The 25645-nt window shown below is 38.6% G+C and overlaps 1 protein-coding gene across 2 annotated transcripts in view; it reads left to right on the top strand.

Annotated features, from left to right (window-relative positions):
- LOC6617457 (low-density lipoprotein receptor-related protein 2) overlaps positions 1-25645 on the top strand; it is a 135791-nt gene that overhangs the window by 21651 nt on the left and 88495 nt on the right. For both annotated transcript variants that reach the window (XM_032725117.1, XM_032725116.1), the window contains exon 2: positions 4522-5737. In XM_032725117.1, coding sequence (XP_032581008.1) covers positions 5326-5737 — 412 coding nt within the window. In that variant the 5' untranslated portion in view covers positions 4522-5325. The remainder of the gene's footprint in view (positions 1-4521; positions 5738-25645) is intronic.

Below are 25645 nucleotides of genomic sequence, written 5' to 3'. Positions count from 1 at the left end.
ATTACCTTAATGTTATCAGCAAAAATACTTTACTGCAGGCAAATGGTTTATCCGAGTAAAGTGTTTTATTCGATGTTTGATATAAAATATTGCATGTTCCGACTTTATCAAATTAGTGCCGGCGTTGTGCTGATTTTTCGTGAGTTCAAATATATGTAGTTATAAGCTACTACTATTTTTGCTGTTTTATTTGCGATTGACTCTTCCGCTCGTTTTCTGCCGCGTTGACCAAAAACTTTTGACCAACTGCAAGCGCAGCTAGAAAAATTGCGAGCCAATTACACACATATGGCTAAATGCAGATATATATACATACATATAAACTTCACCCATTAACACAGTTTTCACTCGGATATTTAACCCAAATACTAGAAACCCAGAGAGACAGAAAGCATAAGACTGAAGACGAAAGAATGAGGAAAAGCCAAAGAATGAAACAGTCGTCACAACATTAAGAAAAACGAATGAGCCGAAGAAAGAAGAACTTCTTGGAGCTTGCAAAAAAAAGAAAAAGAAAACAAAATATCTGTCTTAAAAGAAGACCAGGTAAAGAAGATCCCAAAGGGGGCGAAAAAAGGGGCTGATTCAAGTAAAATGCGGCGCCGCAAGTCACTTTACCTGTTTTTTTACACTGTGAAAAAATGCTGAATAATATTTTAAGGTTGTATAAGTCATATGCGTCATAAGCACATTTTTAGGGCTTGAAATAAGTACTATAAGTACTATTATTAAATAAAAGAAAATAAATTAATGGAATGTTAACATTAAGCTAGTTTCTTTATTTGTTTTTCATGGTAAATACGAATGTTGAAAATTATTAAATACATGTTTTCCTTGCAAATTTTGTCTCTTCAATTTTCTACGAAATTCTTGGAATTTTTGTACTCTGCATATCCAGAACGTCTCTCAACTTCCCTGACACCTTTTTATCTCCTATCGGTGCATGCAAAAACGTTGGAAACCCATTGAATTTTTACCCCCGATTTGTCAAAAGCAGAGCCAACTAAAAAATAAAAGAAAAAGCCCGCTTTTCATACATAGTCACCTGTTTTTCCACCATTCGCAAATCGCAAATCTCGCAATGAAAGCATATCAAAGCCAGAACACACGAAACAATGATGAATCAAGGTGAGAACCGGGCGGTAAAAAAAAAAATAAAAAAACGAGAAGATGGAAAAATGGGGCGGTGGAAAATTGCTGACTAGTTGCTGCCCAGCTGGAGGAAAACTCAATGCTCGACGAGATCGGGGGGTCAGGAGCTGAGTCTTGTGACGTATCAACCTCCATCAACATTTAGTTGACAATGGCAGGAGGTCAAAGAAAAGCAAGGAAAAAAGCTACAAATTTGGAGAATGGGAAATTGGTCGGTTTTTTTTTTGTTATTTCCAATTGAATATTTATTTCAATTTATGTGCGGCATACAAAAGAGAAGGAAAATGTTTTGCCTTTGAGCGTTGGGAAATAAAAGCAAAAGCTTTATAAAAAAAAATAACAAATGTGGGTAGTGTTTGAAATGTTATTCATGTGCATTTTTCAAGTTTAATTGTTTATCTGGGCGAGTGCAAAAATATTTTTGCGTATTATAGTTAATGAAAGAGAAAATATTTACTATCGGATATATTTTGTATTTTTAAAATAATACGAAATATTAAATTGCACAATGTTTTTTTTTGCTGTGATGAAAATTAAATAATACTGAGAACATAATATTTATTAAACAAGGTATTTTTCAATTACTGCACGTTCTTGATTACTTCTTAAGTAACCCGAAGAATTCATTCATTATACTTCGTACAATTCCCGTTGCGAAAAGCTTTTCTTTTTTGCCCAGACTCCCTCAATTTATTTTCCACTTTATTTCCCCTCCTATAAATACCTTTCGTTATTGTAAAACAAAATTTAAATATTTCAATTGGGATTCCCTTGTTGTTGGCAACATTTCCCTACTTTGGAGTATATTTTATGGCATTATTTTTATTTATTATTGGCTCGTCTGTGTGGCCGCCTCTCCTTTTCGATTGTCGTAAATTTTTATTTATATTTATATTGTGTTTTCATTTTCATTTTTTTGTCTGGTTTTTCTTATCATATTTCACATTCCTGACATAATGCGCACCTGATGCCCAAAACCGCGTGTGGCCAATTGGCCCAAAACATTTTTCGGTGCCGTCTTTGGATATCTTATGCCACCCATCCTTCGCCTTTCCATTTCCCTCCTTCATTCCATTCTCTTTTTTTTTTGTGATTTTCCCTGAGAGCTTTTCAGCGAGAACATTAGCGGGATTCTGGTGTTTCTTCTGAGCGGAGGGTAGAGTGCAATAAATCCAGATCCGAAATGATTTTCTGGGGGGTTACTGGGCTTAGAGATGGTCGCGTGATTGGATCGTTAGGCCCAGGTCCCCCTTACCCCCTGCCCATTTCAATTTCAAGTTATGACGGTGTCCTAGTAGTACCCATTACCCTCCTTCCCCCCTGATTTTCTCATTTTCCAACCCACTCCACCCAACGCGACTCGCTTCTGCGGCCATTTTCGAAAATGGCTTTGGCAATTTCTTGACTGCCGCCGCGTAATGAAAACGGACAGGTGTGCACGGCCTGGCCAAAAAGAAAAAAAATGCCACAAAACCGAAAAACCACCCAATCCCACTCCCATCTCCGCCCCCTCGCTCCATACTCCATCAATATGCCCCACCTTCCATCAACACACAACGCTCCCTGCGGCTGCGACTGCTGCTGATTCGCGTAACTTTTCATTTGCGCAGCGAAATGTCGCAGATGACGATGGGCCATGGGCTAAATACTGATACTGATGTCGATGATAGGCAGCCGTCCCACCGCCCAACCACCCAACTACCGCCCACTGTCCACCGTCCATCGGCAATGTTGGATTTTCTCTGAAAAATTTTCCATGCATTTCCCCCATTGACTTGCAGAAAGCAGAAAAGGCGATGTGCAAGTGATTTTTCAATGGAGTTGAATTGGAAATAGAAATGTTACTCGGTTTTCTAGATTTTCACGAACCACTACGGTTTCATAACAACAAATAAAGATACAATTATAGTTAAGGTATAGTTAGGTATAATTAAATAAATTATTAAAATGGCTTATATATAAATATAGTATTTAATTCCACTAAAATATTTAATTGCATTTTTTCGCTTTCAAGCCGTGCCAACTGTAGTAAAAAGTTATAAAAGAAAAAGTACTTATTTAACCAATTTAACTCATTTAAAAATACCTTTATGTACATATTTTTCCGCCTTATTAAAATTTCCCGGAGTTGTTGACAATTTATATAATGTTTTTCCTTCCTTTTCTTTTCTGCTGTTCGAGTGCATTTCATCTTTAACCCCAACTTTTGCGCTGTGTTTTTGCATTGGATTTTCCTCTTTTGTTTTCCCATTTTCTCTGTGACATTTTCTCATTTCGCTTTTTTGCAAAAAAAAAATTTTTTTTTTGGTTTTTCCTTTTTTTTTTTTTGCAATTTTGTGCGCCTAAGCTTGGCGTGCGTGAGCTTTTGTGTGTGAAAACAGGTTTCACTGATTTTCAATTTCAATTGTCTAATACTAGCAGGGCATCTGTGTGTGTGTGCGTGGGTACTGCTTTTTTTGTGCCATTTTTATTTGCGCACATTAGCGATTTCTTTTGTTGACTCGTTGGCATCGTCGGACCTACTACTCGCTCTGACCTAACCGCATGAACCATCCACCAACCACCACCCACTTATTGTTATTGTGTCTGCCAAACCGCCCACCGCCCACCGCCAACCGCCCACCGCCCACCGCCCACCACCCACCATCGCCTTGTTCGGTTTTCTGAGACGATGTGCGTGATTTTCCACTTGTGTGTGCAGCCATCTCCGATCTGCCAACTCCCCGAAACCAAAACTAAGCCGAATCCACCCATATTTATGATCTCAGCCAGCTATTGTGTTTGATTGTTGCTCATGTTTTTTTTTTTTATAATACATTTCATATCCACGTACTTCGCATCCACGTTTTCCAGCTCACTTTTTTTCTCTGCCTGTATCTCTGGGCATCATATTTTTATTCGCTTTCGCTTCGTCAAGCAATTCATTTGTGCTTTAATTTAATGTAATCTGCTCAATGTTCTATTTTCTTCCTCGTTTCCACGCCGCTTTCTTCCTCTTTCGTTTTCGATGCGGTAATGCCACTTGATTCCAAGTCGGAGTCTTCAAATCGCACTAAAAGATAATGGTCGGTGGTATGTAGAGGTATTATTGCAAAAGAAATTACATAATAGCTGATTTTTAAAAGAAAGTATTAGAATAGTCAACACTTTTATTACATTACGAAAAATTCTTTTTTTAAATATATTTTTATTCAAAGCATTCCCCTTAAAACTATTTCTTAATGATTTCCTTGGAAATTTACCAGCATATTGCTATTGCAAATTCTTGATTAACAACTTTCCACAAACTAATCGCACTGCACTTAATAATTGGAAAATAGTCTGGATCAACATTGTGCTAACTTTTCGCCCACAATTTTCTACTTGCAGGATTGCAGTGCAAAAAACGAAGGAGCTCAGTGAAAAACTCCGAGGGATATGCAATTTCCTTACCAAACGAAAGAGCCAACAACAACAAGCGACAAGATGCCATCTCCGTCTCCCTCACACCATATTAATTTTTATTTTTCAAGTGTCTGAAGTACAACAATCGACAAAATACAAAAAAAAAAAACCGAAGAAAAATTGTATAAAAATAAATACGAAAAAGAAAATTGCGGGGAAAAGGAGAAAAGTTTAAAGACGCCGAAGGCAAAAGTTCACATAAAGCAGCCGAAAAAAGTTTTTCAATTATTGTAAAAAGTGTTAAAAAGATAGGACCAAACGCCAGCAAGTGAGCGAGAGAGAGAGAGACGAGGCTAGAGTGCGAGCGAGGCAGCCAGCAATTATCTTTCATAAGCAAAAAAGTTTAGCAGGCAAAAGAGCAAACGGAATAAGACGAGCGGGCCAAAACGAGGGGGGAGTTAAATTTAATTAATTGCTCTCTCAAGTGCCCCCGGCCACGCCCCCTAATAATAAATTAGAAATATTAAACGCGTTAATTTTCCGCTTATTTCATTAAAGCAGCCCATCAAAAGACAAAAAATAAATATTCCAAAAAGTAAAACGCAACAAAGCCAGAGGAGCGGGCAACCCTAAAAAGACAGAAGTGCGGTGGGCAGAGAAGAAGTCACCGGAGGGTCACCAAAAACCGAAACGAACAAAACCCAAATCCGAATCGAGGATTCCCACAAAAACCGAACAAAAAAAGGAGAAAGGAGCGGAGCAGCAAGCGAAGCGCCCGACGAACCAAAAATGAATCCGACGCCCGTGGGCATTGGATTCGGATTTGGTCGCAAGCCGCCCAGCAAGGCCAGAATGCGTTCTCGCTGGCGACCACCATCAGCGACAGCCCTGCTGACCCCTGACCCCGCCGACGGCGACAGCCACACGGCCGCCGATCCGCTGCAGGTCACTGAGGCCGCCCCCTCGGGCCCACCATCATCTTCATCATCCTCGCCCATCGGCGATCGCCATTCACAGCACCACACCAGCAGCGCCATCGATCGGAGGCTGCAGCAGCACCACCAACCACCGCAGCAACACCGCCAGCGCGGCCAGTTGACAACCCTGGCGCTGCTGCTACTGGCCCTTGTGGCCATCAGCAACCTGGAAACCCTGCTCGCCGTGCGCACCGAAGGACCGCGAAACCGCCATGGATCTCCAGGTGAGTCTAGCTGTCTTAAAATTCCTAAAAATTCCCACAAATATTGCTATAAATATCACTTGAATTTAAAAGCTAAGCTAGAAAATTGACTGTGGAAATTTATTCACATTTTATGTTTCAGCAGGTAGTTGCAGCTCAGTTGTTATCTCAATTCAGTTTTCTCTACTGCCATTTATTATGTTTAAATACTTAATTTCGTCACTTGGCTTTAATTTATAATTCCAAACATTTGACCATTCCATTCTTAAGTCGCCGATGAAAATGTCATTGATCCCCATGCATTCCTCCTTCTGGAATTTCCCGGTATGTTTGACTTATAAATTAGGGGGACTTTGTGACTTTTTCCGCCCCCCTCTCAAACTGCCGCAGCCTGTGGAAATTGCATTTCCTTAATATGCTGCTGCCGCCATATATTGATTAGCACTTCACACCAGCAAATTAATGCACAAAGCGGTCTGTTTGTGTGTGCGTGTGCGGCGGTAACTGCTCGTGTCACTTGAAAATCTTGCCCGCAGCATGACCAACATTTCAACCCACACCCACACCCACACCCTCCCCACCCACGATTCCCAAACGAAAATTATGAATGCCAAAAGGCGGGCGGGGGTGGGGTTGGTTGTGGGGTGAATCCCGACAAGACAATCGAAAGAAATCAGAGTCAGCCCGCAAAGCCAAACCAAATGTACACAAAAAGATTCCGCTGGGCTGCGCGAAACAAAAAATGAAGAAAATTACAAAAATCGTTACACACCGAAAACAAAAGCCAGACAACAACGAAAATAAAAAGGAGAGTTTAAGTAAAAAAAAAAAATGAAACAAGTGGGGAGTGAGAGCAAAAGGAAATCCCTTACCACATTCCCCGCAAAATTTTCGCGGCCACTCTATGGCGCAAAAGTGCGCCAAGTCGGTGGCTTTTGCTTTCTGATTTTGGCGGATGAATTACAGGGTATCGGATAAGGGAATTATGTCATTTAAGTTCCGGAAAATAGATAAATCGTGTGACGAATGTTATTCGCTCTTTAGAGCTTTAGAACTAGGGTCGTAAAAATGGTTAATACATCATTTGAATTTATGTTTTTGAATAACAATGCAAAGTAACTGGAAATAAGTTTATAGGCAAATAAATCGAGTGACGAGTATGAGTGCTTCTCTAATCCTTAAGAATTCGCGTTGTAAAATGGCTAATATTTTATACGAATGATTTAGCTGGAAATATATTATTTTGCAATAATTTATGCAAAACGGGTAACAAGTCACAACACTCAGATAATTTATTAACATTTTTATTATTTGTATTATTCCGCTTAACAATGTATTTAAAGCCGTCGCTATAAAAATCAAACGGCATTAGCCCTTTTCAAAGCCTATTAAAAGTAGGCTCTATAAAATGTCAATTACTCTCTACCCGTGCTTATATTTAAGCACAGGGTATTTCCCATTCGTTACGACGCCTTTTGGCACTTGTCTATAGTTGTCATTGCTGTTGTTGTTGCTAGTGCTGCCAGAAATTATGAATCAGGAAGTCTTAATAAGCGCAATTTCAAGTCGTTAGTCACACAAAGTAGAAAAAATGCTGGAAGCCCTCGAGCCACGTCTTTGCCACTGCTCTGAATTCTTATATTCTTACATTTTTTTTTCTCCTTCGTGTGTTTTCAACGCTCTCACACGAACGAACACACTCACATCGCACTATTAGCGCCTGTATATATATGTATGTATATATATACATATTTATTTATATAGGGGGATGCCATACTTTATATATGGGGGCGGTCATTTTGCAGTCGTTTTTGTTGCTGTGTTCCTGTGTTGCCGTTGATTTTAATTAAGTGAAACGTTTTAATGTGCGCCACAGATTTTCAGATTTTCTGCCCTTGATGCAGGCTGTTCTGGAATGGGAATGGGAATGGGAATGAGAATGAGAACGAGAACGAGAATGGACTTTCATGGGCAAACTACTACGACGAGTGTTCACTGTGTGTGTAGAAGCGAAGAGCCGAGAAGGAAGAGAAATGTGTAAACAGTAAATGTCAAGACAAGCGATCAAATTGCTTATTAAAGCAAATGAAAAATGAGCTGGAAAATGAGTTGTGAAAGTGATGATAAGGGTGGACTTGGGGCGTGTGATAACGTTGATAAATGTCCAAGCAAGCGATATTTTAAGCCTAACTGTGATGTTACTTTGAAGCGGAAAAACGCATCAGCCCACGGGAATTAAGCAAATGTCAAACAATTCACAAGATAATCCATTTAAAAGAAACAAAACATTTTTCAACGCTTTTCGGCCGCCTGCCTGCCTGTCAGCCAGTTGTCAGTTTTATGATTTGCTTGCTAGCCAAATCGATTATTGTGGTATAAGCTTTTAAATACATGAATATTACATGGCCAGCGCGAGCGGCGGTCTCTTTAAATCACTTTAAATGTTACTAAAAAATATTTGGAATTCTATGATAATAATACAATGAAATATATATATATATATTTATATTTACTGAATAAGGCGGTCCAAGTTCAATTCGTATGACGGATATGACGAACCCGTTCTCGTTTCTTTCACTTTTCTCAATTTGTGTCTTCTGCTCCGATAAAGCTGAGATTTCCTCGCTCGTTCGCTATATATCCAAACTTATATATATGGTATACATTAAAGATATATCACTGGGAGAGCCAACAATTGCAATACAAAGTCATTTAATGCAATTTGCTGATTGCGCTTGATGTTGCTGCTGCAGTTGCTGTTGCTGCTGCTGCTGATGTTGCTGCTGCAGTTGCTGCTACAGTTGCTGCTGCTGATGTTGTTGCTCGTGTCGTTCTTGTTGCTGATGTACCTTTTGACATTTGAGCAGCGCTGCTTTCTGCTGACAATGCAACTCTCCCACACTGTGACGCACACTTCCGTGTACCCCGAGATTCCCCTAAAAATCGCCTGCAGTTGCCATTCAAAGAGCAAAAGACAAAGGCTGAAGAAATGGCTTTAATGGCATTTAATAAACATGGCACAAACAACATTTGCCTCAGCATTTCGGGGAGGGGGGGTTGCCAGGCGGGGGGTCTTTTGCAAAAGAAGGGAGCTTCATAACAGCCGACAACCGGATTCAAATTCCAGTTTCAATATGACGCCGATGTTGCTGCTGCTGCTGTTGTTGATGAGCCAGCGAGAGAATGCCGCATTTTGAAGGAGTCGCTTGCCCCATCATCATAATCATCGTAATCAGCCCCATGATCAGCCCCATCCTCACCATCATCGCCATCGCCATCGCCATCATCATCATCATCATCATTATCATTATGATTATGCATTATCATTATCGCGAATGTGCTAGTTACAGAGTGACACCCATTTCAATGCAATGAAATGCAATGCAACGCGTTGCAAGCCAAAGGCAATACAGTTGACAACGTTGATACCCTGTAATTTGGGATCGCTAAGAATTTGGGTAGGGTTGCCGATATCCTTGATTGCGATGCATCAACTTGAAATAATTTACATAATTTTTTAAGCACCGAAATTGAACGCAGTTGTTTTGCTATGCCAGTTTAATTAGGTATACAAATCATAACAAAATCCTTATCCTTATAATCGCTTATCCTTGAAACTCGCAGCTGCAGCTTGTTTTTGGCCGCTTGTTGCTGCTGTCATTTGGCCTTTAATCACAGACGACGGCAGCAACATCAGCTGCAGTCGCAACAACAACACGAGCAACATCAGCGGCAACCGCAGCATCAGCTTCTTCTTTCCACTCACTCACCAATACACTGACTAGCATGCACACGTACACACAAAGGCAGTTGGCCAGTGGGTGGCTGTTGACCGCAAAGTTAATTGCAGTGTGTGTTGCAGTTGCCTTTTGTTGCTGCTGTTGCTGTTGCTGCAGTTGCTTCTGCCGCCTGACGCTGCTGCTGTTGCGGTCGCTTGGTCCGTTGCGGGCAAATAACTTTGCTAATACTTTGACCAACCCAAAAGGCTCTTGGCAAACTTTGCCACCAACGGCAAACACACACAAGCTTACACTGCAAACAATGAGAATAGAAAAGGGTCTTAGCACTATTGAATTTATAAAAACATAGTACCTTTACTTATTTAAAAAAAAAATAATTACATTTATTTTCATAAAAACCAGATTTCTCTAGAAATATAATTATCATTATATGATATTTGAACATTACATCAGAGTATTTTTTGCATTACCCCACCTATTATGCTGACCGCTGTTCAATGCGCAACTGTCGCGGCCATTTAAATTGCATGCCAATGCCAATAAATATGCTCATTGGTGTAAATTCCGGCCTCCAGCGATCTCGGTCGCCAAGGCGATCTGAAATCCCAGTCAGTTTCTAGGCAAATCTAGCGGCTTTTCGCTACCCTCTTCTTTCGACCCGCTTTCCGCCGAGTTGACAAGCTCAGGTGAAAACCAGTTCAAACTGCAATCGCTGTTGCAGTTGCATTCGCAGCCGCTGCCTCACGCTTGACTGCCTTGTTTTTTTATTTATATTTATTTTTTGTCTGGCTAGCCGGCCGGCTCTAATTGTTGCTGCGGCAACCAGGGTTGCCAACTAGTCCAAGAAAATATTGAGGCAAATTGAAAATTCCAATAAATCTTAATTTATTCAATTTTCAAACTTGCTTAACTTAAGTTGCATACAAATTGTGGGAAAGTCTTGTAATTATTTCTATTAATAATATTAAGTTCGCAGCTTGAATCCTTTGATTTGAAAATATGCTCAATAATGTAGCTTATTGAAAATGATAACATATGTAATTATTGAATTAATGTAAAAATGTATGTAGAAATCTGTTTCTTTTATCCAGTTTATTTTCATTTTTTTATCATCACGATTTTTTGCTTTTGTTTTTGTTGCATTTACCTCTTCCACTTTCGTCTCCCTTCGCAGAGCGAGAATGAGCGAGATGGCGAGACTGAGATGATCGCCGGTAATAGCATCATAGGTCAGCCGGTCGCTTTTTGATTTTTGTTGTTCTCTTTATTTTAATTTTATTGTCTCTGCCCTCTCCCCCGCCATCGGCTTGCCGCCTCTTTCCCACAAGAGGTATTTTTCAGCTATAAAAATTTTTTTTCCATTTTGTTGTTGTTTTTGCTCTTCACTCTCATTGTCTTTGTTGTTTTTGTTGTTGGTTTCTTTATTGCTCGCCGTTTTGTTGTTGCCTTTTGCTGTGTATTTCTTTCTTTCATTATTTATTTTCATCTTGCCTCTCTGTCGCGGCCCGCCTCGCTGCGTCTCCCTTCCACTCACGTGCAGCATTCGGTACCAGGCACCGGCGATCACCGTTCCAGCAACAACAACAAGGGCAACAATGACAGCAACAACAATTACAGCAACAGACAGGCAGACAGCAAAACACACAGGCAAACACAATCGTTGCTCTCAGTGCATGTGCACGAGAGAACTGCAGCAAGCCACTGGCACTCTGGCGGAGTAGATGGGAACTGGGGAGAGGTAAAGAGAGGCTAGATTGGACCAAAAGAGGACTATTTGGCTGAATTCCTATATATTAAAATAATATTATATACTATAAAAACTACTTCAGATTATGTTGAAAATTTTAGGTGCGGCAACAGTGCGTATTAAATTACTCATACGCAGTGTTGGCACTGCACATAAACATTGCCCAAACCTCTTATATTAATGCCAGTAAATTTGACTTAAATCTGTATTTTATTTAAAATGTTATATTATTTAAGCATTAACACGCAACAGGTCCACCCTGTTAGATAATCCGTACAGAAGTATGAGAAGAATGCGCAGATCAAAAGTAGATAACTTGGCAGCAAAATCTCGTCATCTTTGTGCAATTTAGTTGCAGAAGCATTCGGATGCGCTGATTAAAAAGTATAATGCTATGAAGTGGATTTATTGATAGGGACTCAAAACGGCAAAGTAAACGGGTTTTGTATATTTTTGTTTTATATCAAAGTTATTCAAGAATAAACAAGCTTTTCTTATCGGTATACGGTAGTGAGAACAAAACGGTAAAAAGTGAAAAACTAGCGGGTGTTCATTTCAATCAATAACGGTTAAGATGTGCTATCGAGATTATTCCTTCAGGTATGTATGTATGTATGTACATGCATAAATATGTACAAAGATACGTGTTTTTTCTATTTCTCATTTGAACAAGAGTTTCAAGTTCTTGGCTGGCCAATTTACGTACTTTTGGCCAGCAGTTTATTCCCCTGAACGCTTTTCGATTCATTTTCTCAGTATTTTCAACGATTCATTTGAGACTTTAATTGCAAAGCATTCAAATCCCAACCAATTAAGCCCTAGTCAAAGTGAATGAAATGAAAATTCCGGGGAACCGACGGCGTAAAATGGAAACTCGTTTTAAATTCTCATTTTCAATTTGGCCAGAGATTAAGTTACCTATTTATTAGTTTATTTGTTTCGGCTTTTAGAGGAGAGTGGGATTTTTCCAAAATGTTGCACAAAGTTCACTTAATTTGTGTGTGGCTCATAAATTCTTTACGAAATATTTTCGGTTTGCTTTAGTCCTGTTTTTTTCCACATTTACGAGTGTGTGCGCAGCGCGCATCTAAATGGAAAATTTTCTTTAATTTTTTTTTTGCGCAGCAGTACGTGGGTTTTTGTTAGATTTTTTTATAATATTTTGTCATTTGGGGAACACCTGCAAACGATTTTGAATTTTGTAGTTTCTCTGCATTTAATTTAAATAAATACTGCATTCGGATCGATAACGTTTCAATTATGGCAGATGCAAGGGGGAAAAGAAGCCAAAACATGTGGGTATTAACGTTTTTGGCAACACCGGATATCAACCGCACGGCCATTGGCCATGCAATTTTAAACATTTTTTCCATCAATTTTCCAATCATTTTTCCGCATTCGCTGGTCGCAGTAATTCCCTTCTAATTGACAAGCAAATCGGCCTCGACTTCATGTCGATCCTTGTCCATATGTATGTATATTCATTTGTACATATACATACATATAAACCTCAACGGAACGAATCCATTCGCAAATCGTTGTAATAATAAATAAATACTTGGAATCGCATTACAGTCGCCACAAAAGCGAAAGTCAGACGTACACAATAACGAAACATGTTTAATAAATAAATAAATAAGTTGACTAATCAAACAGTGAAGTCGGGCAACTCGGGACGAAAGCCTTAAATATTCTGCTCGAAATTAAATATATGTACATACATATGTATATATACTCGATTATTACGCAATCCGGTTTGCCTTCGGATTTTAGGAAGCAAAGTAAGCTTTAAATAGGATTTAAGTAACGGGATGATTCGCTTAAGAAAATCATTCACACTGGCATTGTAATTTTAAATACATAATGAGTTCTTTTAATAGTTATTTTTTCGGAGTTTGACCTTGCTGCGCATGGCATTTAACTATTTGAATGGTTTTTTTCATCGCAGTAGTTGCGAAATGTAAACTCTTCATTATATCACTCTTTTTGTTTTTAGGTGAATAGTTGTAACATAACTGGCTTGTTTAGCTGCAAACTATTTTAATTGAAATTTAAACACATTTTTGGCAGTTTTCATTCAACTTTCTCCGGTGCGAAAAGGGCGAGGTGGAAAATGGGCGGAAAAGTGGGGGCTTAATTCAGCGAATAGACTCTGTCTATATGCAAACAATATGGCCACATGCATACCTTTACTGCCCTCGCACACACACACACATACACGCGCAGGCTCTGCCAAACGTCGCATATTTTATGCATTCTAACTGTGCTTTCTAATGCCTGCCCTCGGTGTGTGCTGGTATGTGTGTGTGCATAGGTGTGCCGGCTGGCAAAGTTAATTGTTTTTGAATAATTAATTACACACAGCACGCCAAGAACAGCAACAACAATGCGAATTTATGTAACCAACCAACAATGATGATACAAAAATGGGAGTGGCAAAGGGCGACAGGGCGGATCGATGGGGCTATGTGCCCCCCCCTTTACACACCGCAAAAGTTTACAAAACAACAACAGGCTAACGATTGTAAGCCGCCATCAATGTCAATAATGAGGTTTTGATTGGAGTTTTGATGGACATTTTTCAATTGGAAAGTTTTCGTCATAATCGATAAGCATATTGAAAAGTCGGATATTACGCGCGTTTGACAATGACGCCACTTTCAATGTAACATTATTAAAAATAAGTGCTGTAATTACATATTTAACTTATTGTTCAAGCCAAAAATTCAACGCCACTTGCAGTTTTCATACGTTTGCATTGAATTACACTTATTGTGTGTTAAACATTGGATTTTGAGCCACTGAATTTTATTAAATACACATTTTCTACACTTTTTTTTTCCAATGGCCACATTTCGCGAACTTTTGAGACCTTTTTCAAATTTAATTGATAGCAACCCGATTAAGCCGGAACTCGCGACCCTGTGCCATTTGATATTCCGCCATATCCCCAAACATTATTAAGTTTTAAAATATTCCCTTTCATGTTGCTGCGCACAGAGTGTATACAATATAGTCTACTTTTTACCTTTATTGTAGATGGGCGGCGCTGAGCAAATAGTTCGTGGAAAGCCTTTGGGGCCAAAGTATGGGGGATTAAATCGATTTTCAGACCTCGGGCTTTCGTTGTTTATTATTATTTTTTAATCAACCATTAAATTGGGTCCTGCGCCCAAAATGGAACGAATTTAATTTGTCAAAAAATTCTAGGTTTTCCCCACTATCGTTTTTGTGATCATTTTATAGGGAATGTGCAGTTTTCCATCTATTAATTGGGTACAAATGGAAAATTGATTAGCGACAGGCGGCTATTGAAACACCTGTGGATTTGCTTCTGTATAGACTTTTATATAATATATTTGTGCCCTTTATAGTATTTCCCAATCAATTTTCAGGATCAACTATATATGTGTTTATGCATTTTTGTCATTTTACAGTAAGTAACGTTTCAAAGTTGGCAAGTCAACTATTTTGGAATAGATTAATGATGTGACGTAATATAATTAGGCTTTCTTGATGTTTGTTTATAACCCATATCGTACCTTTGCTGCTCAATCATTTCAAATGCAATTTGCCGCCTTTCGAAAGTTTTTGCATTTTCCCGTTACGCACTGTTGCGAAACGCACTGTATTGCCAAACAGCAGCAAAATTAATTGAATGGCACAATTTTCTGGGTGAAAAGCGCAAAAAAGCATGCCAACCCATAGGCATCAGCACCCGTGTACTTTTTGGTCGAGAGGAAAAACCATTTGGGCCGTGATTTTTTATGATTACTTTTTCGCATCACCCTCTCCGCGCCGCTTCACCATTATATTTTTATTTTCATTTTTATTCTTCTTTTTTTTATTCGGCTTGCATAAACGAATTTGCATCGTCGAGGCGCTGAAATAAATGCGAGAATTTATACATTTAACGTTATTTTTGCATCTCCTACGAATCGGATCGGCCACGCCCCTGCGCCCCATAATGCTCTTAGCGGTGCCATCGCCAAAAAAATAAATGAGATCCCACGAAATGCAAAAGCATAAAAAACCCCAAATAGCTGGACGCAATTTAAATTTGCATACGAGTCGAATGGCGGTTACTTAAAAATTAAAATGGCAGCCGTTAGAACGACTTTTCCAGCATAACTTGGCTAAAAGGGTAACACGAAACGAACGCTTTATAAAAGTTTGAAAGTATAAGAGCATTTCTTTTTGACCACAATTTAATGGGGAATTTTATAACGATTGTTTATTATTTTTAGTGTCTTGGCCAAAGAACTTACAAATAAATCATGGAAATTCAAAAAACATCTTTTGGCAAAAACTCCAAATTTTCAAATACTATTTTTATTATAACTTGGCTAAAAATTATCATATAACTGAAAGAATAACTGTTTTGAGCAGCTAATTACCAATGCTAACGATCCCTATCACTTTTTGAAGAATTTGGGAAAATTTATTTTTGGTTCAATTTTTGAATTTTTTGTAAGGGGTAACATCATCAAAATTTGCTAAAAATGACAAAAAAATAGAATTTCCATTTTTGAATACAGTTTGATTGGAAATTTAATTACGAGCTCAACGAAGCATGACATTCTATATTCAGGCGAATATTTTTTAAGTTATGTCCAAAATACTGATTATTTATGTCATAAGCCGACTTTTAATGTCGTTATCCTTACGCTAACTCATTGAATGCTTAAGTTTCGAAATATTTAAGCACACCAATAATTTGTTAAAGAATTTCATGTTTCTTGTCCATGTTTTCCCAAAATGTTTTTTCCAAAAGTGCGTTTATAAATGCAAAAAGGGACTGACTGAATTGCCCCACTGCAATTGCTTGATTAGCTCCTAAGAAACACAGGTAACAAACAGGGGGCGGTAATTGGTGGGCGTGGCACGAAGGTGTTGTGGCATGCGAGCAATATTTGTGTGTCACAGTCACAGGAGGGGACAAGTCAATGACCATAAGAGTCAACACTCACTCGAAACACGCAACGCGAAAGAGACGGCGTGCTATGCAGCGAAAGAGAGGGAAGGCGAGTGCAGTATGGCGACATCTAGCGGCGGCATTTTCGCCTTCCGGCCAAACCTGAAAAAAGGCAAAAAAAAACATACGAAAATAGTAAAAGAGGGTACAACTTAGCAATGCAAATTTCAAGTAGCTAGTTTAAGCTTTATGAAATATTTGTGCTGCATATCCTTTTTTTTTGCTGATCGCAGTGTAGTCGACATTCAAATGGCGGACGAAAAAAAAGGTGGGCAAAAGCCAAGAGATGATAATGATGATGATGGCAGAACCAGTTGCTCCGTTAAAGCCTGGCCATAACCATTAGCCAGCTTCATTCACAGATTCCAAAGGCACACACGAGCATACGAACGGCGACGATGAGATGGAATCTCTGTGGCACGCCGAGTTTGTTGCAGAAAACTAGCTGCATGGGGTATGGGGTATATGGATATAGCAAAGCCAAACCATGTGCTATAGGCCAAAGCTCTTGACCAAAACTCGGCAAAAATCTTCTCCATGGGAGAACCCAGCCTTGGAGTTGCTCAATCACAGATTCGGCTGCCAAATGCAAAATGCCAATTGCAAAATGCCAAAGCCCCTGTGGGAATTGCCAGCACTTGTGTGCATAAATGTTCTGGTATTGAAATCTATTACGAGTAGATGGTGAATCTATAAGGGGCCCCATTAAAAATCCCATTTTTCTAGTAAACTTGCACCTTCGCCGTTTGGCCGGACAAATTGCTAAACTCTGTCGGGGTTTTTTTTTCCACCGCCCGTTTTGTGACGCCAGAAAAGTTTTTAATTACTTGCGAGACTTTGGATTGAAATCCCCCTCTTCCGGGGAAGCCACTTCAATGATTGATTACACACTGATAGCCCAGTCAAGGTGACTTCGGGATATCATCTTGCACTTCATCTGCCACTTATTCTCCACGCTTCTATTGCAACTTCATCCTCTGGCCGGGATTTCAACTTGCTGCTCCTGGCGCCCATCGGATGAGGATGCCCCACCTGCTCGCCCTGCCGTTGTAGTCCCTTAAGTATCTTCAGTGTATATAAATTAACTTGGCTTCACATTCCATCCGATGCAGTCGCCATCACCTTTGCCTTCACTTTTATACTTTTGCCGCTGCCTTTGCCGGTAGTTTCACCTTGCCGGGAAAACACGCGAAACCCACCGTTAATCACCTGCGCACCTCCCGCACGGCGCCTCCCCCCCATCAATGCCACGCCCCTTTTTTGCAGCTGCCCCAGTTGCCTTTGGGGCAGGCAAGAATAAAGAGTAGGGTATTACAATTATGACCAGCAAAACGGCAGCGAGTGTGGGAGCCAATTAAATATAATATTACATTTCATTTAAACAAAGCTTGTATTGTGCCGGAAAAAAAGGGGCTAGAAATAAAATATTTAAGGCGGGTATGAAGGTGTTTTTTTAAATTATCAAAATTGGCTACGAATTTTCTGGTTCCAGTTGCAAAAATGTTAATACAGCTGGCTGAGTATGAGAAACGCCTTGCTAAAGCTTAAAAGTAATATAAAACAGTCGTTATAATATAGTATAATATAGTATTCATTTAAACTTATCTTATTCTCTTCTTCTTTGCAGGTAATTACATTTTTTGAAACTGTAGGACAATCCAGATTTTACACCATAAAAGTAAGCATATCAGAAACTACCTTTAGAAAAGTGGAACGATTATAGACGAAATCTGAGTAATTACCCATGCTACGCATGTATTTAAATTATGGCTGAGCTATAGGGTATCATAGCTTCGAACCCAGGCTGCGGGAAATTCCAGATGGCTTTCCCATTTTTTTTTTGTTCCAGGGTTCGTTTGGTGCCGCTGCACTTGCCATCTGCCGCCCACTCATTAAGATTCCAAGCTGGAAGCTTCTCGTCCGAGTTTTTCATCCTTTTTATAGGCAACCCACCAGCCAACACAACCACCCACATTTTTTTTTTTTGCTGTGCTTTTTTTCAACCCATGGCACTTCCTTTTGACTTTGTTGGTGGAGTTGTTTTTCACAAAAATGTCCACTCAAATGGCGTTTAGCGTGCAATTATGAGCTTCTCTTCGCCTTCTGTTTTATTTCGCCATCCCCTTTTGTTTTGCTTAATTTTTTATGCTTAAGTACTGCCTAAAAGAAGCTGGCGGGGAAAATTGGTGGGGCGATTAATGAAATGATAATGCCGAGTAACGATTTATGCATTTTGCTTAACCAAATTGTAGAGGAATTTAAAAGGAAAACGTTTTCAATCGAAAAGAATCTCAAAATCTAGACCTTTAATTAATAACAATAACCTTCGATTAGTTTGATAAATTTGCTGGATTTAAGATCAAATGTTTTTCACTGGAGCTACTACTGCAGGCTAATTTCTAGTCGAACATTATACCTAATTTGGCATTCCCGCATTTTCCTGCGTTTTTTTTTTGGTAGCAGCCTCATCTGATGTGTCTCATTTGCAATTGAGAATGTCACCCATTTACTTTTTTTATTTTTTTTTTATTATAATTTTTTTTTTGCTCTCGTCTAAAAGCGAAGGCTCCGGCTTTAATTGCTGTCACATTTTTTGTTTTTGTTGCTTATTTAATTTTTGTTCACTGTTTCCAGTGCTGTTGTTGTTTGCCTTTGTTTTGATTCTATTCCCCCGCATTTTTGGGGGCGCTGGGTCGTTGGGAAAATAAGGGGCGTGCCGGCATTGAGGCGGAACAAAGCTGACTTAATGACTCCGGCCGCCCGCAGATGTAAAAAAAAAAAGAAAAATGCCAGAACAAAAAGTAGAAGTAGAAAGTAGAAAAAAAAAAGAAAACGGGCCAACACAAAAGAAGAAACAAATTAAAAAATACTTTAAAAAATGCCTCGGAATCTAAATCAAATTTAAGGCTGGTGCTTAAATCTTTAATGATGATTTCGTTTGCTCCTTGAGTGTTGATAAGGAAGGAAGTCGGTTGAGCTTAGTGCTCGTTGCTCCTTGACATTGACGGAGATATCTGTGACCTGTGACCTTTTGCGGGTCTGTGAATGTGACTTTCAGTGACATTAGATGGCGACTGCTTATTAATTTACGTCAATTAGACGCAACTGAAAACATTTATTCATTTTACTTTTTCATTTTTCCTTTGTCCGCCCGCTGATCTAATCAAGCTGGGGGTCCAAACAACCCCCGACCCCGCTTTAACCCCCTGCCCACAGCGCCCCCATCCCCCCACCTAATTGATATTCATTGTCTTGTCTAGATTCTATTTTTTTTTTTTTTTCAGATACTCTTCGCTCTTTTTTTTATTTTTTGCTTGGGGATCATAAATCTTTAATTTGATTGAGGCCCTCGCTGCGATGAGGGTTTTGTTTAAGGCGGATTCAATTTATTTCTCTTACATTCAATTAAAATGTTTTCTATTTTTCCATTTGGCCGGTTAATAAATTATCAAAAGCACTCGCTGACAGCTTCATTCGAGCAGTTGAGTTCTCTACAAAGTAACAATTTTGCATAGATTTCTAGCATTAAGTTGAAGACACCGAATTGCCGTGATGCCAATTTATTCACCTGTGCCAAATCAAAAGTCAAATCTCTGTGCCGAAAAAGTTTTGTGTGGGGGGTGTGTGGTGGTGACAAAGTTTTTGGGCTTTTAGAGAGTTGGTTAAAAAGCATGCTGGCCACGTAGATTTCGCATATTGTTGGCAACACGCGCCTATTAATTAGCCAAAAGTCAGTCGAACTAAATGGGGCACAAAAACACGCTAACGAACTATTTTCGGTTTGGACGGCTGATGCTGGCCCTGCTTTTCGAAAATTATATAAGCCGCCTAATTAAGGGCGTGGCTGCGTGGGGCTGCATTTAAATGCTGGCAATTTTCGGCTATTTAAACAGCACAAAAATACAAAATTAAAGGGGGGCCATGGGTGGGGAATATTGGGGATTTCTGAAAGCAACCCCCCGCCCCCTTTTTCGACCCACTGAAAAGAGAATTTTACAAATTTTTTGATTTGTGGCCAGTTGTTGTTTGTTGCCGGTTGTTGTTGCCACAGTTGTGTAGTTGTTGTCCGGTGCCGGTCACCAACTGTAGCCGATTGTATCGCAATGCACCCCTTCCCTCCCACTGTCCGCATTTTTGTACCACAGTGAAATAATTCTTGATGGCATTAAATTTTTTTATTTGTGCTTTTTAGATGCCTTATTTTGAATAATACACACCAGTACAGTAAAATGGAATTTTTATTTATTAAATATTATTATAATAATATTTATTTTTGATATTTATACCATATTAATTGATTATATCACAAATGTAACATATTTTGATTAGAACTATCATTTAAAACATAGCCAGAATCTCCAATAATATTTATAAGCAATTAGTGCTTATAAGCTTAGTGCATTATCGAGTCTCCACTGTAGTTGTCATCCGTGCCTGTGGTCAAGAGGAAGTGGGTGGGGCTGTGGGACTGTGGGACTGTGGGACTGTGAACTGCGGGGTGGTGGGCTGTTCGACGCCATTGACCACGAAAATTGCTCATGCATGGCCAAAAAAGGCGTACGGCGGAGCGGTGGGAAAATGGGGGCGTGGCACTGTGGCGGTTGTGGATCGAGTGCGTGCGCTTTTCGTGTTAATAATAATTGACATTATCGTTGCTATTTGTTGCTGGTCGGTCGGTGCAGTTGTTTTTGTTTTTGTTGTTGCCGTTGCCATTGTCACTGTTTTGCTCTATTTATGGTCCCCCCGAATCTGTGTTGTTCCTTTCTGTGTGTTTTCGGCCTTTGTTTGGGTATTTGTCCACAAACATTCTAATCAAAGTTTATTAATTCACAAATTGCTACACTTAACTAGTGCGTTGGCGTTGTGGAGAGCAAGATGTGGAAAATATGGAAATAGAGACAGTAAAATATGGAAATTCACAAAGGGGGTTTCGAAAATTATTCAATTAATTTTGAAAGTGGTGGCTATACGAAATATATCTTAAAATTAATTTTCAAAATTATAGACAAATTTTGAAAAATTTTTAACCATACCTGTGTACATCCTATACTTTCATCATTTTTTCCATGGAATTATGCACATTTTTATCTGAACTTTGCTACCACCGCAAAAATGGAAATATTTTTATTGTTTCGAAAGCCATTATAATCAATAGGCAACTCCTCCTCCTCCCCCCTTGCCACCCGCGCATCGACCGACCGCAAATAATAAGTGGGAATTTTTCATCATGCAGCGCCGTAATATTCATTAAAATTATTTTCTTTTTTTCCCGCTGTCACTTAATTTTCTTGTTTTTGCAATTTTCATTTTGGCATTTCTCTGTGCCATTTCCATGCCGATTTTGTTGATTTGACGACAATTTGCATGCAACAATTTATTGTTGACGGTCAATTGTCAGTCGAAGTTGAATGTCAATCAATGTTGACAATGTCGCCATGGACGGTGGGTGGTTTTTTTATTCCGAAGGGGGCTGGGTCGCCGGCTGACGTAATCAAATTGTAAAATGGCACAAAATAAAGGAACTCGAAAGAGCCGATTGATAAAAGCGAAACTCAATTATTTGAGATGCGTCGTCACCTTGAATAATTGAATCTTACCCTCCCCACCCTCAATCAGGTGGTGGGGAAAATGGTGGAAGGGGGGGAGGGGGAGGTTGAGGAAAAGGGGGCGGACAATTGGACAATTGAATTACGAATGTCGAGCATCGAGTATCGAAGTCGAATGTCAGTGGCGATTGAATATAGGGGGCATAATGGAAATGCAATTAAAATCAAAGATGTCCCAGTGCCAGACTGTAGATAGAGATGGCTGCAAAAAGATAGAAAGAGAGAGAGAGAGCGCCAGACAGACGAAACTCTATTAGCCTGGCTTTCCTAATGGAAATTTGATTGAGTAACAATGGCAAGACGGGTTTATGGATGTCGGCGGATTTATGGCATTAATAAAGTACTTTTCCTAAAGCGAAATTTAAGTGCTGTACTTAAATGTTACTGTGTCTAAATAGGGGATGTTAATAGGTAACTGAAGCTTTTTTAATTTTTAGATTTTCCAACACATAAGTCCCTTTTATAATTCATATTAAAATTTCAACCATTAAGAATATATTTTAACTAGATGCAAAACTTGTGGAAATATAAATGCTAATAATCTGCACCGATCGATTAGCCAAAAATACCATTAAAAATCTATCTTTCAACTTTAATTGGCCCGCTTGAAAAGTCCATTTATCATGCGGAAATCGCGCTGATTTAGTCATGTGAACTACTTACCCATTCGGAAACGAATTAATTTGCCATAACTAAACTTTTTCGCCGGCCATAAAACAATTTCGGGATTTTGTTCTCTTTTATGGTTTTGCTGATTTCGCCATGCTTATTGTTTTTCAAATAATTAAGTACTCGAATTAAATGCTCATTAAATACTAAAATGTTTTCTTTTATTTTTGTACCGACAAAGAAAATAAGCAAATGATAAGGGAATAAAGAAAAGTAAATATTAAATGCAAATTTTCGGATAAGATAAGATGGTGAAGCGCTTTATAAAGTTCACTACTTTGATATTTCTATCTCTTTTGCTCGTATTCTGCCCGCCTCTCTTTCTACGGTAACCAGAGTAGGTGGGTTTTGCGAGTGCAAATATTTGAGTGTCGCCTATTTGTCAATTTTCTCATGCTTTTCGTTTACGTATCAATGACCCAAGGCGACCACATGTAGCTGGCGAAAGAGACGGCATTACTGGGGAGCGAAAGAGACAGGGAGATGGGCAACGGGCGATGGCAGATGGCCCATTCATTGACTTTACGGTCTTCTATTTGCTTAGTTTCGGAAATTGGAAGTTTTCAGGGTGGCAAAAATTCCCAGAGGGCGAAAAATAGTAGAAAAAGTGAGCTTTTATCGGCTGTAATTCCATTAAGTCATTAAAAATTCTTTTGTCTGCTTCTTCGCCCGAATATGAGTAAATATGAGAATACTTGTATATTTCAATAGTTTTTGCTACTTGAAAAACATTTTCGAAAAGTAGTTTTTCCTAAATATATTCAATTTGTTTATCCATTTCCCAATAATTCATAAGCATTCTTTGAATTTTTAATCATTTACTATTTCCGCTCTTAAAGCAGTGAAAACAACGCTGAACAGGAAATGTAATTATTTACATGAATTCCTAATTGTTTTATAAACGTTAAGCTCTTTAAATTCCATTTGACGACAGTGGAGCAAATTTGGTAATTAGCTGATCAAAAGTACAAAAATTTCGGAATATTGCAATGTTTTTAAACAGCAAACATAAGCCGCAGAATCCACAAATTTTAACGCATTGATATAAGCAATAAAAATTAATTTGGAAATGTATTTAACCCCATAGTGCCGGAATATTTCATGCATAAAATGCCTTTCGGGCTTCGGCTTTTAATTGCAATTTCATGTAGCCAAACGTTGTTGCTGCTCTTGTATTTCTCTGTTTGGCTCAGAAATATTTAGCCCACTCAAAGGCCACTGGAGAGCAGCAAATAATAATTATAAAATTAACAACAATGGCAAATACTGTGAATTATTTTTAATAATAAATGCCAATAATCAACGCAATTAACAAATTCATCGAGCTCAATTGGATAAAGTCAACGACTCACAATGCGAATATAACAATAATAATCTTGGGCATATTATATGCCATCTCATTCCTATGAATGTCTCTCTCTATTTTCCATATTTTTCTTAGAAAAATCGTAAGTGAAAAATGACATAGCAGCAATATTATCAAATGTTTGTTTAAATGTTTAATTAGCAACTATTTAAATATATTTAATTGGTTTGTTCACAACGAAAACACTTGACTTACTTTGATAAATAAAGCCTATTTAAATTGAAAATGATCCAATTCCAAAACGCCGATAAGTAACTTTTCAAGTTGACCTACGGCGCCAATTTTTCTGCTCCACTTCGAGTGTAGTTCAAGTGCAATAAATTCGCCCCCAGCCCCACAAAGTGGGCGTGGCAAGTGGGCGTGCATGCGGTGGCTGATGGATGCTTGGAAAAATGGCGGATGGCAGGATGTAGCCGAAATCCAAACGAAACGAAAGGATGGAAAACGGAGGCCCAGTGCGGTTGCAAGGCATTGAAACCAATTAACGAACAATCAACCCGGGCAACCGCAAAATCCAAATTGTTCAGCGTTACGAGTGACTCGCGGGTATGAGAGTTCAGTTTCAGTTAATAATGTGTATACATGGACATATATGTACATATGGTCGGATGTATAGTAAATCAAGTTGGGGGCGAAACGCAGCTGACCAGATTTACAGGCGTGTGGACAATAGCATGCAAAAACCAATTTCAAATGGCGACTTTTTCGAAGGGGGGAAAAAGTGCAATTGTACTCATTTTTTATACAGTGGGGATCCTGTAAAGCAAACCAATTCAGCATCAACTTTTTCTAAGCCAAAACAAAAAATAATAAATATATTGAGGAAAGCTACCTTTTTCCAACTGAAGAGTAACTTAGAAGTCGATACAAACCGAGTTGCAAACAAAACCCATTTAAATCACAGCGGATAAAAATTGAACATGATTGCTGTATTAATTTTCCTTTTTGTCTTTGCTTGCTCACATTTTTTTTTTCATATAATTTGCCGCAATTTTAGTGAAAACATGCAACAAATAAAAACAATAAACATTTTAATTAAACTACAACAATAATCAGCAGAAGGTAAACGAGACACTGGGTAAAATTAATATGAAAAAAAAAATAAAAAAAAAATGAAACGAAAGGAAAAACAATGCAAACGCACGCACATTTAATAAATCATTTTCCATTTAACTGGCAAATCAAATTATATTTAAATATGCTCAAATTGAGCAAACACAGCCGGCGGATAATTCACCTAGAATTTCGCATTCGAGATAGTAATATCCACAGAGAGTTGAAATAAACATAAACAAATCCGCAGACAAACAAAGCTAATCAACAGAAGTTTTCTGCGTCCTGTGTGTGTGAAATCAATCAAATTAGCATGCAAATTGGAATGCTGCAAGGAAAACGAAGAACGAAGCATTTTGTCTTTTTTTTTTTTGTTTTAAATTGCCAACTAAAATAGTCTTTAATGCATAATTGGAGGATTTCCTATTGGATTTGCCTTCATATTGTGACTGTTGGAGGCATTACACCACACATGTAATCGAAATCGATATGCAGTGGATTTAATTATTAATATCAATAACCACTGAATACGCTTTTCATTTTGTTAGTTAATTTGGAAACATTTTTTTGGTAATTGAACATGAGGCCCACAGAATTGTAATCTAATATGTTTGGTGTGAATTTGTTAATTAAAATAAAACCAAATGTTTATTACACGGGTAGCTATTTATATTCTAAAGTATTTAACATAATGGTTTGCCAAATTGAATAAACTAATGCGATGGTCTTAATTGCATAAAACCTAATTAAAGTAATAATACGATTTTTGGCAT

Source organism: Drosophila sechellia, chromosome X, assembly GCF_004382195.2.
Source record: "Drosophila sechellia strain sech25 chromosome X, ASM438219v1, whole genome shotgun sequence".
Taxonomy (NCBI): Eukaryota; Metazoa; Arthropoda; class Insecta; order Diptera; family Drosophilidae; genus Drosophila; species Drosophila sechellia.
The sequence above is the reverse complement of the archived record's forward strand: the minus strand, read 5'-3'. Positions and strand labels throughout refer to the sequence as shown.